We start from the raw sequence: 18,577 nt of genomic DNA on the forward strand, positions 1-18,577 counted from the left end.
TTATAAATGGCTAAAGCAAAATAGATCCAACATGGTCAGGTTGGGAAATTGTTAAACCAAAGCCAACTGAAAATACTAGAAAACTGACCAACTCGGGTCAAGTTGGTTGGTTTTATTAGTTTAATAAACAACCATAGCTGAAATTAATTATTATTATTTTGTATTGTAAAAAAACTATTAAAACTAATATGTAAAATACAAATAATCATTAATTATTTAAAAAGTTTAAAATATAAAACAATTGTATACTCTTATGTATTTCTATTATTTAATTTTCACTTAACAAATTCAGTACATCGCATTGATCCCCGCTAGTTAAATATAAATTAAGAAAGTATATGTTGTAGATAAACAACACTAGGCTCCAAATTAAATTCTACGAAGATCATAACATTAGCATGTATGCATGTGAACATTTTTTAATTTTTATTGATAAAGTTGGGTTAAGAACTTAAGATTGACCCGCACTCGGAATGTTAAATTGAAATAACGTCGGATTAATTCGGGTCTTCGGGTCAAGCAGATCAATTTTCACGTTTTGGGTTTTGTCCAGCGTTGTTTGTGGTCACCGCCAAAATTTGCAGTAATTATTTTCAGCGGTTCGCTGAGGCCAAACAGGTACGTCTGAGCAGGCCTTAACCATACAAAGCTTCCCAGAAGAAAACCCCGTCGATCTCCTCTTCATCTCCACAATTATCGAGTGCTTCTTCTCTTCCTCTCTCGATATCTCTAATGGAGAAAGAAAAAAGTGCGGCGTTGGCGTCTTCTCTGCAGAAACTACATCTCGATTCGGAACCCAAGCCCAAGGCGATTAAATCATACAGTTCGTATCCCTTGAACTTTCTCCATCTCCCTCTGCCCAAACCGAGGAAATTGTTTGTGTCGTACGCATTTCATTTCTTAAGTCTTGAATCCCGATATTTAATTTGATCAGTATAATTTAATTCTTATCGCCCCTTTCTTTCACAGAAAACCCAATATTATAATATCATTTGAATCTTCGTATAGAATTCGGTTACTTTTATTACTACTATTACATTTGTTATAAAATTTGTTTATCTATTCAATAATTCAAATACCCGTATTTGTATTGAAGGGATTTTTTTTTTTTTTTGATTTAGTGTTCCAACGTCTAATTTTAATTAGTTTCTTGTAAAGGCTGTTTTAGTCTTCCTTATCCCAATGATCGTACTTGGATTCCCTTAATGTAGATTTTGATTGCTTTAGGTTTTTAGTGCATCGATCTTTGTAATCTACGTTGTCGTTCTAGTTTAGTCTGCTACTCTATTCTTATTTGGTATTGCAAAGGATCGGTTATTTATTCGTGCAGCAACGTGTGGAATTTTAGAAACAATGCAGAATTGCAACAACTTCATGTACTATCTGTTGAACTTTTGGTCGTCTTTATGTTAGTATTTTGTTCCCGTTTTTTCTTGATTCAACTCAACTCAGCCTTAACAGAAAACATGGTTCTTTAGAAACAGATTGAGATTTACAACGGCTGCACGTACTATCTATTGAGACATCGCTTTTTATGTATTTTATTTTATTTTTTATGTTAATATTTTGTTCTCGTTTTCTCAACTCAACTCAAATCAGTCTCAACAGAAAGCATGGCTCTTGATGGAGCAAAATGGCAGGACAAGGTTCATGTAGCCGACCCCAAATAGTTCAAATTCCATGTTTTAGAATTGCCTCAGTAGTGGCCTTTAGAGTTAATATTATCAATAACTTATGTTGACATTTTTTTTTTTTTTTATGAATAACTTATGTTGACATGTTCAGCTTTATCATTGCAGGATCCCCTTTTGAGAAGTCTAAGCCTGGGAGTTTAGTCAGCTTATGCCTTGGGCTCTTAGGCCGACATTTTGAGGATATTATTCTGGACCTCACAGAGATTGCTGCAAACTTTCCTCCTGACATTAGGGTATTATGACGAAGTAACCAATTGCCCAATTAATACTTTTTTTGTCACTTACATCTCTCTCCTCTTTCTATATTGGTGGGTATTGGACCAATTAGTGAACATCTATAAATATAAATACCATATCATTAATAGTTGTCATGAAATTGAAACCTATCTAATCATGTTAACAATGATGTTATCTTTATCCATGTCATACTCTTGAGCACATTTGTAGCTATATTTCTTCATAAACAATGTAAAGATTTGAGGTTGGATTAATAGATTTTCAAACACATCCCTACAAGAAAAGTATCCTTGGTATTCATGATATTATTATTTGGTAGAGAAGATTATCATAGAAACATAGGGGGTACTTGATAATATTTTGAATAGCTGAATTAAATGACTTTTTCTCTGTTTTTGAGTGGCAAAATAGTCATATATTTATCTAATGGCATATCAATCAACCAATGTGCCATTCAGTGATTAAGGAGCTCACAACCTAGATAATGACATTTAATAAAAGTCAAATTAGTAAGTCATTCAGCTGAGCCACTTCAGACGTTATTGAACAACTAAGAGAGGCAGTTAAAACAAAATCCTTAGTTGAAGCATCTATGCCTTTTTTTTTTATCAGTAACAAGAAACTTTATTAATGATGTGAAACTATGTGAAACTTTAATTGCAACAAGAGGGGGGAGGTAAAATGTCTTAACTCCCCACCAACAAAGTACATTAGAGGAAAGTTAAAAATTAGCCCAAAATATAGATTCCTTATTCATCCCTTGCTTGGCTAACCCATCAGCAATTGAGTTAGCAGTCCTTTTCACCCAGCTGTATTGCATTACCATATCCCTACTCAGCCATTTGAATTTTTTCCTCTCATTGTTATACCTCCACAAACCACTGTCTTTTTCTTTTAGCCATCTAATCACCACCTCTGAGTCACCTTCAAGGACCAAACATCTGATGTTTCAAATCTTTCGCTCTTCGGATACCTTCTAGGGCTGCAAGAATCTCAGCCGTAAGAGGGTCTCCTTCTCCAATTGGGCCTGAGAACATGACAATAATAACCCCATCCTCATTCCTAAACACTCACCCAATCCCAAAAGGCCCTGGATTCCTTAAGCAACTATCATCAAAATTCAGTTTTATGAACCCATAGGGAGGAGGGTTCCAAGAAGGACTACGAGTCCTCTTACATAGGGCAGAGGTAGCTATCTCTTTCCAATTTCTTACCAAATCAGCCACAGAATAACATGAGAACAGCTCCATAGTTTTCAGCCAGTGGACTACCCTTACAAGAATTATATCTAATAAATCTTCCAGGGTTCTTTCCTTATCTGAAAAGATTCGGGAGTTTCTTTCTTCCCATAGGGACCAACACACTGCTGCCCTAATGCTTCTCCACATAATCTTCCCTCTTTTCTTCAGCCATCTAAAAAATGAAGAAGAGAACAAGCTTTGGACACTCCCAGGGGGAGTCCAAATACCCCCAAAGAGGGATAAAGCCCACTCCCATACTGTTTTAGTGACCGAGCAAGTAACCATGAGGTGGTAACCAGTTTCCCCATCAACTTTACAGAGAGTACATCTAATAGGAAGTAAACAAGAGTTGGGTCTCTTTTTTTGAAGTAGGTCATTTGTGTTAATTCTTTCCAGGAAAGTTTCCCAACAAAAGCTACCAACCCGAGGAGGAACGGGCTTACTCCAAATTTCTTTAATTGGGAAGGACAACCCAACAGGAACAGAAGGTTGAGTTAATCTCTTAAAAAATGAAGCACATGAGAAAGTACCAAAGGAGGAAGGGGTCCAAAATCTGGTGTCCTCCTTATTAGGGTCCAAGAAGACATTTCGAAGGATGGCTAACAGAGACATGATGCATCCCAAGTCTGTATCCCTAATTGCCCTTCTTAGGCATAGGTTCCACCCAAAACTAGAAGAAGAAACAAAAGGGCTTAAGAAGGATGAGATGGGTTCATGTTTCAAATCTGACAGAGCATACAAAGAGGGAAATTGGTCCATCAAGGGTGAATCCCCAACCCAATGGTGTTCCCAAAATTTTATTCTATTACTAGAGTTAAGACCATACCTGATCCAAGGGAAGAAAATTGGAAGCAAATCATGAATGGTTTTCCAAGGAGAGGCAGCTGTCGCATTTGCCGTAATTCCAGGTTCCCAACCATTGTCTTCCAGCCCATGTATGCTAGCTACAATCTTTGTCCACAATCTATCTTTTTCCAATGGAAACCTCCATAACCATTTCCCCAACAATGCCATGTTCCTTTTCCTGATATTTCCAATCCCAAGGCCTCCTAGCTCTTTGCATCTAGTTACAACCTCCCAATGCACCCTATGGTCCTTTTCCTCACCTGGCTTCCACAAGAAATCCCTCATTAATTTTTCCAAAATGTTAGAAACCTTTGTGGGGATCTTAAATATTGACAGAAAGTAAACAGGTAGGTTAGCAAGGGTAGACCTAATCAAAGTGACTCTCCCCCCTAAGGAAAGATAATTCTTCCTCCAAGAAGCAAGCCTTTTTTCAAATCTCTCCAATACCGGGTTCCAAAAGCATTCCTTCTTAGGATTATCTCCTAAGGGGAGGCCTAAGTAAGTCAAAGGCCAGTCCGAGATTGCACAACCTAATACACCTGCATATTCACTTAGCTCCCTCTCCTTCAAATTCACACCCACCATACTGCTCTTGTCAAAGTTCACCTTGAGATTAAACATCTGCTCAAAGAGTTGTATTGCCAATTTTAAAATTCGGATCCAATTTATGTCCCCACCTTCACAAAACAAGATTGTGTCATCTGCAAATTGCAGTGTGTAAGTGGTACCTCCTCCCTTCCCACTCTCCATCCTTTTACTAAATTCCTCGAGTCTGGCCTATGGATCAATCTCCAAGGACATCCGCAATCAAAGTAAAAAGAAAAGGGGATAGTGGGTCTCCTTGTCTTATTCCTCTCGATGCGGGGAAGAAGTCAACCACAGTTCCATTCACCAAGATAGAATATTGGCATCTCCTAACACAACCCCAAATCCATTTATACCAACTATCTCCAAATCCAAAACCTTTCAACACCTCCAACAAGAAAGACCAGTCAACCATGTCATAAGCCTTCTCTAGGTCTAGTTTGCAAACCACTCCCTTCTTCTTGGATTTTCTAAAGCTCTCCAGACTCTCATTTGCAATCAAAATTTGATCAGTGATCTGTCTACCCTTCACAAATGCTCCTTGGTTGGGTGCAATAATGGTAGGAAAAACTTTCTTTACCCTTAGAGACAACACTTTTGCAATTATTTTATACAAACTGTTCACCAGACTAATAGGTCTAAAGTTCCTTGGTTGTGATGCCTCTTTCTTCTTTGGTACCAAAGCAATGAATGTGGTGTTCAAACCCGGATTAATTATTCCCCTTCTATGGAACTCCTCAAAAACTGACCTGAGATCCTTCTCCACAATATCCCAACAATCCTGATCAAAAGCCATTGTGAAACTGTCTGGACCTGGAGCTTTTGTCCTATCCGTAGAAAAGACTACTTCCTTAATCTCCTCCATCTCAAATCTCTTTTCTAACCACTCTCTGTTTTTTGCACTTAGAGTCAACCATTCCAAACCCTTCAACCAAATCCTTTCATTTAAGAGTCTTCTAAAAATAGATTTGAAATGATTTACAAAGGCCTCTATTATTTCTATCGAGTGGGATATGACTGCTCCTCCTACTTCCAATTCTGAGATGAAGTTCTTCTTTCTCCTACCATTTGCCATCGAATGGAAATATCTAGTGTTTCTGTCCCCCTCCTTTAACCATTTACACTTAGATTTCTGTCTCCAGCTTATTTCCTCCTTAAGCAATAAATCCTCCATTTGCCTCCTTAAATTCCATTTCCTCTCCTTTTCTTCTTCAAAAAATCCCCTTTCTTCCTTCATATCTAGTTCCTCTATTTGCTCCAGCAAGATTTGTTTTCTTTCCTCTACTCTTCCAAACTCCATCCTGTTCCACTCCTTTATTTGGGATTTTAGGAATTGAAGCTTTTTGTGGAATTTACATTCCTTCCATTGAACTGGTGGATTAAATTGCTCCCACCGCTCCCCGATTTTCTCAATAAAGCCTGGATGGATCAACCACATGTTTTCAAACCTGAAAGGGGCTGGTCCATTACCTCTCATTTCCTCCTTACACATCACTATAGGCCAGTGGTCTGAGGTAAGTCTAGGAAGTGGCCTAGATGTTAAATTACCCCAATGTTCCTCCCAATCTGTAGAGGAAAGAAACCTGTCCAGCTTAAAGCATATTGGACTTGATTGAAGGTTGGACCAGGTGAAGGTATTATTTAGAAGTGGAAATTCTTTAAGCTCAAAAGTATCCACAAACTGATTGAATTTCTTCATATTTGTTGTCACTCTCTGTCTAAGGTTGTTGGTTTCTTTTGTGAATCTCACTACATTAAAATCCCCTCCCAAACACCATGGTCCTTCCCAGAGGCCCCTAATATCACTCAGTTCTTCCCACTGTTTCTTTCTTTGCCTATGGTCATTGGGGCCATAAACATTTGCTAGCACCCATTCAAAACCATCTTCCACTTGCCTGAACTTCATAGAAACAGAATGATCACCTATTAACTCCTCCACTCCTATTAGCACATCTTCTTTCCACAATGTTACAATCCCACCTGAGGACCCCCATGAGGGAGCAACTGCCCACTTTATCCCCCTAGCTCTCCAAACACTTGTTGCCCATCTGCAATCGAAGTCCATTCTTTTGGACTCCTGAATTAACACTACATTTGGATTAAACTTCTGAATCACCTCTTTAATTGTTGCTCTCTTCCTAGCACTACCCAACCCCCTTACATTCCAACTTAGAATTCTCATTTCAACTTTGTAAAAATAGCCCTAGTACCACCAAAATCTATTTAAGCCCTTTCCTTCTGTCCCCTCTCATCCCAAACTTCTTATCCCCCTCGATATCTCTTTTTAATCTCTCCACTTCACTCAATTTTCTTTTCTTAATCTTAGTATCCTCCTTTTTTTGTAGGAAGGCTTTTAAATCATTCGGGTTCTTCAGTTTACACCCCAGTTTTCCCACAAATTCTGCAACTGAATCTTCCCTACAAGTTTCCCCTTTTCCTAGTTTTCCAATATTTCCACTGCTAATCCTCTCCTCATTCCTTACTTCATTCTCTCCACTAGGAACCCTTTCTGCCCCATATGTATCCTCCCTTTGCAATTCATTCCTCTCCACTTCACCTATTATTCTCTCAATGATTCCCCAGTTCCTTTTATCCCTGCATGTTATTCCTGCAAATTCCTCTCCTTCCTTCTCCCCATGTATCCTCACTATGGCTTCCTGTCCATGGGCTTCTGACTCTTGGTTGAGAGGGGAATCTGGAACAAGGGACACAGAACACTCATCAGTAGCAAAAACTGAATTGACAGTGTTCACAGAGTTACCTAAGTTCAACCGAGGGTTGTGAGAAAGGGGCCAATAAGTATTGTTGGTTTTCAATCCCTGTAAAGAGCATTTGGAGCTTTCTGTCTCCTTGGATTGGAGGGAACTATTCCCTGTCATATGGTCTACACAAAGACCTTTTCCCTTACCCAATTGTTCATGTCTCTGTGATGTACCCTTGTTCAGTTCTGGTGTTATCTGGAGCTATCTCCTCAGTTTCTTGCAGGGTGCTAAGACTAGGTAAAGGCTTGTCTGTTTTTGGGCTTTGAACTACCCTGTTGATGATTTTTGTGTCATTCACCGGAATCTCCAAGTTCTCCTTTTGTACTCCCACTGTATTTCCAAGAAAAAGCTGCTCCAAGTTTAAAGACTCTCTCTGTTTTGGTTTTCGTGGAGTCTTTCCTCTTCCGAACTATCTATGCTCACAATCTCTTCTGAGCTCCCCTTTAAACCACTTGCTGAACTGTAACTTATCCACCCTTGGTCTTCCTCCTCCCTTTCTTCTATTTTGTCTCTAACGTAGCGTGGGTTTGGGTGATCAACTATACTGAACGCCTGCTCATCACCATCCGGCCGATGTATCCAGTTCAATCAAGTTCCTCTTTCTGTTTGCATTTTCTGCAACTCATTTCGTTTGGTTGAAACCTTCCTAGAAGAAGATAGATGGAGATTCTCGTCTACTAGCTCTTTTAGCCGCTATTGATGCCATTGTCACGTGGGCCACTATTGATGCCATTCGGTCCATGTGTTGGTTCACCCACTCCCAGCCGGTTCGGATATAGCTTCCCTGTTGAAACTCGCTGACTCATTACTCCTGGCCATGTCAGCATAGGGAGGGCCACCTAAAGACCTTGTTTTTAATTCAACGAATTTTGAATTAACCACATTAAATGGTAAGCTTCGAAGCTTGGTAATCCCCTGCGTCTGTTCATTTTCTTCTTTTACTCTACCATGCGCTACAGGTTTCTTAGCCATTCCCTGGGAGCCACGTGTGCTCCAGCCTGCAACCTCAGCTTCATCTCCTACCTCAGTTCGTCTTCCCCAGAGAGACGCTTCACCTTCCGATGACAACCACATTTTGTACCAGACACCATCTGAGAGTATGTCAAATGAACGAGGCAGGTTCTCCGGCTTAATCCCTGCAACTTTGAGCTCCACAGCACGCAAGCTTCACAGGTTTAAATCCAGCAGAACACCACCTAGGGCTCTGACGATTCTTCCTATGGTCGGTTTGTTCCAGAGATTAAATGGAAGCCCTAATAGTTTGATTAGGAGACTGCCATTTTTTGGCTCTACTTCATTGCAAATTGGAACCCAGTTTTGAATTTGTATCAGCCCTCCTATTTGGACTGTATTGAAGTTCAGTTTCTCATTGCCGGTATCAAGGATGGCTTTCTTCTCGGAAAACGGCAATAAGACAGCTTCGCCTTCTAGGCCCAGTCTTTCCGCAACTGCATCAAAGACTTTCGTCCAATCCCTTACAGCCTTATCTGCCATTAATACCATTCTATGTTCCCATTTGCCTCTCCCTTCTTCAAGTGCTAACTTCCGATGTCCAGTTGAACTTGCTACAAAAATTTCTTGATAAGGTGGGTTTTGCTTCTTACAAGGCTCCGGAGTACAACTGTTCGTTTGAACACTTTCACTCTGCTTATTAGGTTCTTCTGCAACCTTCCTCTCGATTTCCAGGAGAAACACCTGAAGATTATCGGTGAAAGAAACCCAACCTTGTCCCATCTTTCCTTCCAGTATACAGATCATTTGTTTTTTGTTAGTGCCAAAGTGTTCTGTTACCATGATAAACCATCCTCTCCCATTCCTTCTCAGTACCATTTCAAAGTTTTTCCCACAACAGACCACCGAGTTTTCCAACCTTCTTCCGTGATGGTGTTTACTGTTCCATCGACAAAGCCTTTCAACCAGTAAAATGCTTCCTCTGGTAGGAATATTGTTGCCCTGCTGCCTTCTCTGATTTTCAGAAATGCTTTACCTCTCGTCCATCCCTGCTGGAATAAGAAGTTTTTTTCTTCAATAACCATCTCCAATCGCCACTTCCCCGCTGACCTGAAGTTTCTCTCCTCTCGTTCCATCTCAACAGGAAATGAAGAATTATCTGTGCCTTTAGATGTTGTCCAGGTGGTGGGCTTGTGATAAAACAAATTTAGGGACTAGATGGTACTTTTTGATGCTCTTGATGTTTGACTTGGTATCTTCTAAGTTTTGAGTCGTTGATTTGTCCAAGGAACCTTTTTTTTTGTAGTAAAATGAAAATTCATTAAAAAATGAGAAAAATATCTGAATCCAGAATCCACAACCTCTATCTTCATCTCAACCTCCTACATGCCAACTTGATCAATCTCAAGCTATCCCAGTCAAGCACCTTCAACCTCCTCCCTATCTCCTCCAGCTACTTCTGGGAATTCTCACTGGGTTACTAAAACTTCTTAGTAAGTAAAGTATTAAGATTTTCCATTATCTCCTTTTCCTCTAGCTTTCTATGTACTTCCCTGGCCATGGCTTTACCTCCTAAAAAGAATACCTCCAATTTCGTACCAACCTTTATTTCCTTTTTTTTTATCAGAAACCTTTAATTCTTTGCTTCAGAGGCCATTCCTACAATCTACTATAACAGACTCCACTGCTGTCCTAGAACCCTCCCTAATCTTGTTAGCACAATCCATGGCACTGTTGGTATTCCCCAACTTCTGTTATGTATAGAATCTCATTGTATAGAAGCTCATGTACATCTGTTTTACATTTTGAACAGAATGCAACACCATTCAGTTCTTAGAGGTAGGGGTGCAACTTGGGCAGGCTCAGGTTAGGATTTTGTTAAATTCTGAATGGGCCTGGCCCAGAAACCCAAGCCTGATGCAGTGTAAAATATTCAAATTGGGATACCCAACTTGCACCTCTACTTAGAGGAGTCCCTTGCAGTACTCTTCTAGTTGTTCAAGGATTTTTAACACTAGGGGGTGTCTGATCTTGGTTAGTGGCTGAAAATGAGGCCTTTGTTTATCAGATTATTCCATCTCTTCTTACTGGTGATACATTCTTGCATTGTGTAGGCTTGCATTCCAGCTTAAAACCAACAAAGGTCTGTTTCTTGTTGCACCAACATGGTGCCTAGGCATTGATGACATTTGTTGATTCATGGAGGCAATCAGGCAAAGAAGTTATTGTCAACCTTCAGTGCATTCCTGAAATAGTGAACCAACTACATTCCTTTCATCAATTTAAGTGTAGGTTATTTCCTAGGAGACAGAAAAAAGACACCATTACCCAACCAATCTCAGCCCACACCAAGCATAGGTTTATTTTCCTTTTATTTCCTTCCCCTTCTTCTTTTCCTTGCACCTTATTTCTCCTTTCTGATGGATGCAATACCATTGTTTGGTTAGTTGCCTGGTTTATATGGATGATAGGGACAGATGGTTCTTAACAGAATTCTCTTAGAACTCATTTAACATATGAGGGTTGTCTTGAAGCCTGAAGTAGGATAGTTGTCTTCATTGGGTTACTTATGGACGTACATGGCATTCCATCATCCAAAGGGAGTAAATTTAGCTGTATATATGCCTAAAGCAAAATTTCTTGTTTTAAAAAGGCCATTACCCAACATTGGTCCTAGTTATCTGGGGTCTTGAGAGGGGTGTACTTAATACAGTCTTAACCTTTGGCAGATAATGTCTGCTTCCATTCTTCAATATTTTAATTAGTACTTTATAGTATATCTTAATATGTAAAACAGAGATTTATCCATTTTGGCCACACTTGTAAATTCCAAAGGATCATAAATGGGCATAAGCACTGCTAGTGTAGCTACGATGACATCTTCTAAAAGATGTCCTAATTGGCATTTTGTTCCAAAGGAACTGCTATGGTTTTGTGAATCATTTCGAGTCTAGGCTGGGTTGGATGAACTAGATCTTTGTTGTTACCTTCCTAGTTCCTACAACTACAAGTTTCTAAATAGAAATTATGGATGACTCCAGTCTAGACCACAAGCTCTTCATAGGAAAAAAACAAAACAAAACAAATTATGAATTTTCGTTCTATTTTAAATTTTCTTTACAACTATTTTCTTCATTTGTGTAAATTTTTAAATTGTTTCATTGAACAACAGCTCGCAATGGCAGCAATTGCTAGGAGAAGAAAGTTATTGAATGATGAGGTGATCATATCTTTGGCTGAAAGTTCATGGGAAATCCTGGATATCTCTGGGTCAGAAGTTTCTGATTTCGGCTTGGCTAAAGTTGCAGAGAAATGTAAATTTCTTCGAGCTGTGGATATAAGGTCTGGCATCATATCTTTATCTTTTATTTATTTACTTAGATGTGAAATGTAATGCACCTAGCAGGTAGACAAAATATGTGAATGCTGATCTGCCTACATGCATGACTGCAAAAGGGTGGGCTTACACACATTGGTCCATGTGGAATTATGCTAAACATTTTGAATCATCGAAATTCTTCTGAATTATCAGGAATCGTCTGGTCTTTTTAGTCCAGAAAATAATTTCTATTAAATGGGCAGTTCCAATCATTCCATTTCTACATGATGAATAAATTCTTGAACTTCTATTTCTTATGGCATTAATAAACCACTATTGCATCTGACCAATGAGAAGTTTTTGCTAATTCTGCATTGTGTAGGCTGTCAAAAATTCATATCAAATTTGGGAAAATCTATGATGCTGGAAAGACATGATAACGGAAAGGGTTTGACCAATCACAAACCCCCATGGATTTTGATGAAAGTCCACCTGATTGGTTACCACTTTTATGATGCCGGTTGATTGGTTGTAAATTTTTTCAGTATCATGTCTTTCTGGCATCATAGTTGAACCCATTAAATTTTGTTTTGCTTCTGCAAATTTCTGTTTTTAGTGGGGTGGTTATTGTGCAGCCAGTGCAGCAATATTACTCCATTTGGTGTCTCAGAGCTTGTACAACATTGCCGTTCATTGGAGACATTAAGATGCGGGTATGCCAGTATGCTTCTTAATCTATATTTCAATTCTTTTATGTCGAATGGAATTTTTTGGGCATGTTTTTGCATATCCCTAGAGATTTCCTGGAGCCAAAGTTTTCTATAGTTTTAGATCACAATCTATGATTAGGTTGGTGAATGCCAAACACCTTTTTCTTTCTTTCTCTCTCTTTTTTTTGGGGGGGGGATTGGACTGGGTGGGTGGGGGAGGGATTGATAGTCCAGATTGATTTTCTAAGTTTGTCTTTTCTGAGTTGAAATTCCTAGATGAAATCTCACATATATTTGAAAGATAAGCCAATCTCATATGTGGGAAAAGATTAGGGGTGGCAAATGGGTGGGTTGAGTCATCAATGACCTACAACTCACTAGTGATCTATATTAATAGCTAGTTTGTGGGTCACAACCCACCCTAACCCACCACTCTCTTGACCTGTCTGAAAATTTAAAATTATGTAAACCATCTATAATGAGGAAAAAATTTTAGGTTTCAGATAAAAACCTAGAAATTGTAGAAAATGCATAAAATGATAAAATAAGTATATATTTCAACCAAAAATAAAAATTGCAGAAAAACATGAAATCAACTTTTGGGCATTTTGGAGAAGAAGATGTTGTCAATCATCGTCGACCATCGATCATTCACTGTGGTCGACTGGGGAGGAGACGGCGTGAGAGAGGTAGAGACCACAAGAAAGGGGAACGGAGGAGAGGATGTACATGCAGAGATCAGCATGAGAGGATTGGTGGCAAAGCATATGGTTGCCGGAGCCGGAGAGAGAGAGGAAGGATGGGCAAGGTAGTAACTGCAGAGGGAGCAAGTGGGGCAGTCAGAATTAGCGACGAAAGATAGGGAGGGGAAAAAAGGGAGGATAGATGTGAATGTGTTATCAGCTTTGTCTTCTTGCGGTGGAGATGTAGAGAGGCAGTGAGGAGCAGAACTGAAGACTGAAGATTACAAAGACTGATGATCATCATCATCCTTGAATCCTGTTTAACCATTCTGTTCTGTTTAATGCCATATCCATTATTAAATTTATGAGCTCTTAAATCATTTCTACTTTTTCAACCTAGTAAATAAGTTTGACCATCATTTCTAACTCTTTCAAATAGAAATTTCATCAATATACATATACTTGAAAGTTGAAACTATAGTATTTTATAGAAACATTCATAATTCCCTTCTAATGGCCTTTTTTCCTTTGTAAAATTCCCATGTCTGGGCCCCCTTCTTTTGTTTTTGAAAGGGATAAGGTATCATATACTAGAAAAGAAAAGGAAGAAAGTATACAAGAGGTATACAATAAGAAGTCAGCCTGGCAACTTCCAAAACACCACTCCCAACCCGAGCACACTTGCTCAAAGGCCACAGGCAACAAAACAAAACAACCACAAGAGAGTAACTAATCCAAAACCTCTAACTAGCCTAGACCCAGAGGCCAACAAAACGCACCCCAAACAACCATGTCCAAGCTGGAGGACAGCTGCTCTAGCGGGCCAAAATGTTTCTGCCTCTGCCTCTTCTGCTCCTCCCCCCGGTGCTGCATACCCCTCGGGACGGAGGAGTGACAGCCGGTAAGTCATAACAATCCATCAGAAACTTAGATTTTCTATTCCCGGATGGACACAATGAAGAAGCAGACGAGAAATCCAACCACAAGCTTTCTGTCTCTACTCTACACCCGTACCCGTTTCTGAATATAAATCATTCCGAGAGGTATGGGCATTCACCTCGTCGCTTAGGTGAATCGCTTTTGATGTTTCCAAAAGCAGACCCCGGCATCGCACCAAAGATCATTTGTTCTGAACTTGCTTGCGGAGATGCAGCAGGTGGCCACTGATTGGAAACCCCTTCATTGCACCTCAGAGCTTGGCAGGCCAAAGAATCTCCAAATCTTCTACTGCAATTCACACAATATACCTGACACCAGACACCACAATTTCTAAGCACTTTGGTATATCACGAACCGCCATGCTCCACACCAAAATACGGAGGCTTCGAGATTTTTCCAAGCTAGGTTGTTCGGATCCACAGAGATGAAGCCCCCGATTGCATCTCCAATTTCCTTGAAAACTGTCGGGCATCAAACTGAAAGTGGAACTCCGAATACTCTGACCCGCCACTTGCAGAAGCCGTGGCTCTGTCCTTGCGAACAACCTAACTGGGTCCATCACGTCAAGGAAAAGCGCATCCCGTTAAAGCAGAGATTTCGGGATTGAAGAGCTCCACATGCTTTTTCCTCTGAAGAAAAAATGATGAGCCACTTGCTCCCTTCGAGCCTTTGCACAGACGGGGTCTGCAGGTTCTGCCACCTGAGGGACGTCCAACGTTCTACCTCTTCACTTGAAGGGCAATCACCTGCAAAACGCAAAATCAGACATCTGTGCAGGAAGGTTTCGTGGTCTCGAACCCCATCCTTTGGCTACCATGACCTTGATCTCTCCTCCAATCACACGTACTGAAGCTAGACCTTCCTCTGAGATCCCAAACTCCGCCATTTAAAAAATGTGAGATTGTTCTCGTATTCTAATGCATCTTTCAACTGCTTCATTGATTTGAAAAGAAAACTAGAAATGAATTATGGATCAGGCCATTAATTAATCAATTTGGATGGTTCTGGGTCCCCTTCTTTTTAATCTTGTGAACCCACTTATAGTATTAAAATTCGATGAATCCCTTACAAATACCTCATTCATCTATATCTTTTTTTTCTTTTAAGTAATAAACATTGTTGGTCCTGTTATTAACCAGAAAAAGAAAAGTTTTATTTTTTCTGCTTTTGTTGGTATCTTACCATGGGGAGTTAGTCTGGGCTGTGTGTTTTTGACTAGGGATACAAACTTCATATCAGGCTATGAACCAAAGTTCATGGTTGCAGAGGGTGCCCCAGGAGTAATTACACTGCACGCAGATGCTTGAGTATTTTGAAGCCAAAACTAAATGATGTAGAGGAGGAATGTTGGGAGGATCTTGATAGCATGGATATTGCCAATGGGGCACAGTCACTGCGCTGGCTTGTATGGGTATGCACTCATTTACAGACAATTGTTTTTCCTCCTTTCTCCTGTTATACTTAAAAAAGTTGATACTCTTTTCTTACCAACAGGTTGCCTCTTACCTGTTTATTTCTTTATTTATTTTTAGATGTCAAGTGCATGTTTGGACTTCGGACAAATGAGACATATAAATATGGCACAATTTTCTTAAAAAAAATGGCACAATTTACTTATTACTCTCACCCTCCTTTTACTTCTTTTTTTCCTTTTTTTTTTTTTGGGGGGGGGGGGGGAGGGGGGAAGGTGACAAAAACTCTTTCCCTCTAAAGAGGTGCTGACACCATTTGTTGGCATCAAGCCTTGAATTGCAACCATACATATGGGCTCACAGAATGTGGTCAGCACACATTTAGGAACAATGTTGGCAACATTACCAATGTCGTTCATGTGTATGCCCTAAATAAACCACGTTTTCCCAGATTCAAAGCAATTGAATACTCAATTTGGTAAAGCAAAATTTAATACAATATCTCACTTTTCAAACAAAAAAAATGCTAAAACAAATTGTAGATTAACCCTTAGGAACACAGTTTTTACATTTGCAAACTCACAACATTAGTTACACATTAATCAACAAACAAAAAATAATAATGATCAAATTTCATATATGCTATATGAGTATGACACCAGGAATACAACCTCCATTTAAGATTGCATTGGTACAACTTTTACACTGCATAGGCCACAAGGATCTCTAAAGATCTTTCAAGTTGCAGACAATGAAATCTCTGTTTATCCATAGACCAAATATCACGTTCATCAGTAATTGCAACAATTTGTTTCATTATAGCAAGGGAACACAGATGAACGAAGAAAAGTATTGGGAAAGAAATTGAGATGCAGAAGGGCATGAACAAATGAGGTCCTGTAGTTTATCCAGTTTAATCAAGAGAATAGATTTGGCTTGATATTAAGATTATAGAGATAAGTATTTTTCTATTCATGACATTCCATTTTAGTGTTCCCTACATCGTGTAGTAAGATTGAGGGCAAAAGATCCATTTCATAGAGAATAAACTCCTAGGTAATATTTCTACTGAATTGGATTGGGTATGACTATGAGGATGAAGATGAAATATGCTTGTCAGCATAGGTAAATTGGTTTGTAGCTAATTGAGAAAACATCTTACAGTTTACAGTGGAAGAAGGAAGTGTTTTAGGCTTAGAAAAACTGAAGTTTAGCAATTGGATCTTTTAGTGTACTACTACAAATTGAAGTATATCAGAACTAGCCCTCATTGAACGATGTGTGTGCAAGAGAGTAAGATCATCTAGTTTGATCAAATTGTGGCCTAAAATGTCAATTTTTTGTCTTCCTCCTCGGTGTTTTTATCATTAATATTTTAATACCAACTCTTTAATATCTTCCATTGAGATGTTATTATAGTTTCTTTTGACATCCTTCACCATTTGTAATTTTTTGTGTACTTTCTGCAGCCAAAGATAGATGACGATTCGAGGGAGAGCTTGGCCGCTGAATGCCCACGGATTATAGTGAACCCAAAGCCATCACCCTTAGGCTTCAGAGGGGTCGAAGTTCCTAATGAAGCATTACCTGGCATAGCATTGGATGACCCCATAGTCAAAGACATTGACCCAAAGACATGGGAGGTTTGTAGAGTAGCTGCCCCAAGGGCCATTTTGCCTTCAACTCACAACCCCAATGAACTGCCCATGGCTGAGAGATTTAGGCTTGCATTTGTGGAGAGGGAAGCTCGGTTAGCACCAAAGAGGGCAAAGAATGCAAGGCAACATAAACGACGTGCAGATAGAGAGTGGGTAATGAGGAGTGCAGATGCAAAGTCTATAGCATTGGCCTCACAGCTGAGCAAGTCCCTGCATGGTCGAAGCTGATAAATTAACTTGTATATATTTGATCATGGTTTCTTTTTCAGTTGAGAACTGAATTGGGAGGGTGTCATTTGCTTGTATGTTTATTGTTTTGGTGTGTACAATAAAATTCTGGCATGCTGTGTACGATAAAAGAAGGAATTAGTTCGGTTGAGAGCGTTTGGATATTTCTTGACTTCTGGATTAGGTAGGTTATGAATTATGATGGCCAAGGTGGTTTCGCCGGCCAAAATTTTATCTGCCGTGCGCTCGGGAGAAACGGGAGGGATGAATCCGGTTGAATCGGACAGAAAAATACAAAAAATTAAAAGAATCCATGCATCTAACCATCTAGGGACAATCGCAGGCTTTGAAAAGGAGAAGTTTATAGTTTCTTTTAATGGCTGACGCAATTGTTTTTAGGGCCAGCTTGTGCAGCTATTATTGAATACATCTGAAAGCCCTTCTCTACTGTAATATTAATATTCCTTTTGTTCTTATCTTCTTATTCCTTTGTATGAATTTGGGCCTTTTTTTAGTTTTTTTTTGGAAAGCTTTGGTTTATGGGTATTTTATTTAGATTTTTAAATGAGGGAAATGATCTTTAATTCGCAGGGAAAGGGGGTATTAGAAGTTTCAGAGATTTCTCTTTGGAGGGAAGTGGAAGGACTGTAAGTCTGGGCAGTGAGCCTACTTTGGTTTTGGATACGAGAAGAAGTCCAAGCTCTCTTACATCTACCTCAATCCCATGTCTTCTTCCTTGGGTGGAGGTGGTGGCTTAAACGACACAGCCGCCGGCGTGGTGGCAGCTCGGCTGCAATAGCTAAACCGGACAGTTGTGTTGGGGATGGTGGTTCCTGGAAGGACTAATGGGCCTTAGAGCTTCAATCTATTCCAACTGCACAGAGATTGTTAACGGTAGCATCACCGGAGTAGAAAATGTGGCTTTAGAATGGAAGACTGGGAGAATATGTTGTCGGAATTTGTAGCTTTGCTCAGCCAAGAACAATTGCTTTTCCGATGGATCATGGGCAACATAGATGACCCATCTTCTGGTTTTAAACATTGCAGGGTGGGGGTTCTTCGAAGTTTGAAGGCAAGATTTGGAATCGTTGACCAAGGCTTTGCGTTGGAATCTGTTGCTGGAGGTGCTTCAAGGAGCGGTAATGTAATGAGTACCACCGGTTGATTTTTTGCCGCCGGTGGACTCTATGCTGTTTGATGTCAGTTGTGCAGTGGAATCACCGGTGGTGTAGTACATGGTTAGGGCTTGAGGAGAAAATGGGAGGGAGTTCGAATGAATGAATTCTTTTCATTTTTTGTCCTTTTCTATCCG

The 18,577-nt window shown here is 39.7% G+C and overlaps 1 protein-coding gene across 1 annotated transcript; it reads left to right on the top strand.

Moving 5' to 3' along the window:
• The first annotated feature begins 517 nt into the window (after positions 1–517).
• LOC104610934 (RNI-like superfamily protein) lies at positions 518–17,429 on the top strand. The gene is made up of 6 exons (XM_010277796.3): positions 518–823; positions 1,800–1,927; positions 11,489–11,658; positions 12,271–12,348; positions 15,234–15,378; positions 16,849–17,429. Exons 1-6 carry the CDS (start codon positions 733–735, stop codon positions 17,263–17,265), a joined length of 1,029 nt encoding a protein of 342 aa, XP_010276098.1. The 5' UTR covers positions 518–732; the 3' UTR covers positions 17,266–17,429.
• The last annotated feature ends 1,148 nt before the right edge of the window (positions 17,430–18,577 follow it).

Source organism: Nelumbo nucifera, chromosome 1 (assembly GCF_055504915.1).
Source record: "Nelumbo nucifera cultivar China Antique chromosome 1, China Antique-T2T, whole genome shotgun sequence".
In the NCBI taxonomy this organism is placed as follows: Eukaryota; Viridiplantae; Streptophyta; class Magnoliopsida; order Proteales; family Nelumbonaceae; genus Nelumbo; species Nelumbo nucifera.

Bases quoted from the DNA above. Each gene is read 5' to 3' on its own strand.
- LOC104610934 (XM_010277796.3), top strand. From the start codon at position 733: ATGGAGAAAGAAAAAAGTGCGGCGTTGGCGTCTTCTCTGCAGAAACTA. The intron at 12,349-15,233 runs GTATGCCAGTAT...TCATGGTTGCAG, and splicing joins TTGGAGACATTAAGATGCGG to AGGGTGCCCCAGGAGTAATT. The intron at 15,379-16,848 runs GTATGCACTCAT...TACTTTCTGCAG, and splicing joins CACTGCGCTGGCTTGTATGG to CCAAAGATAGATGACGATTC.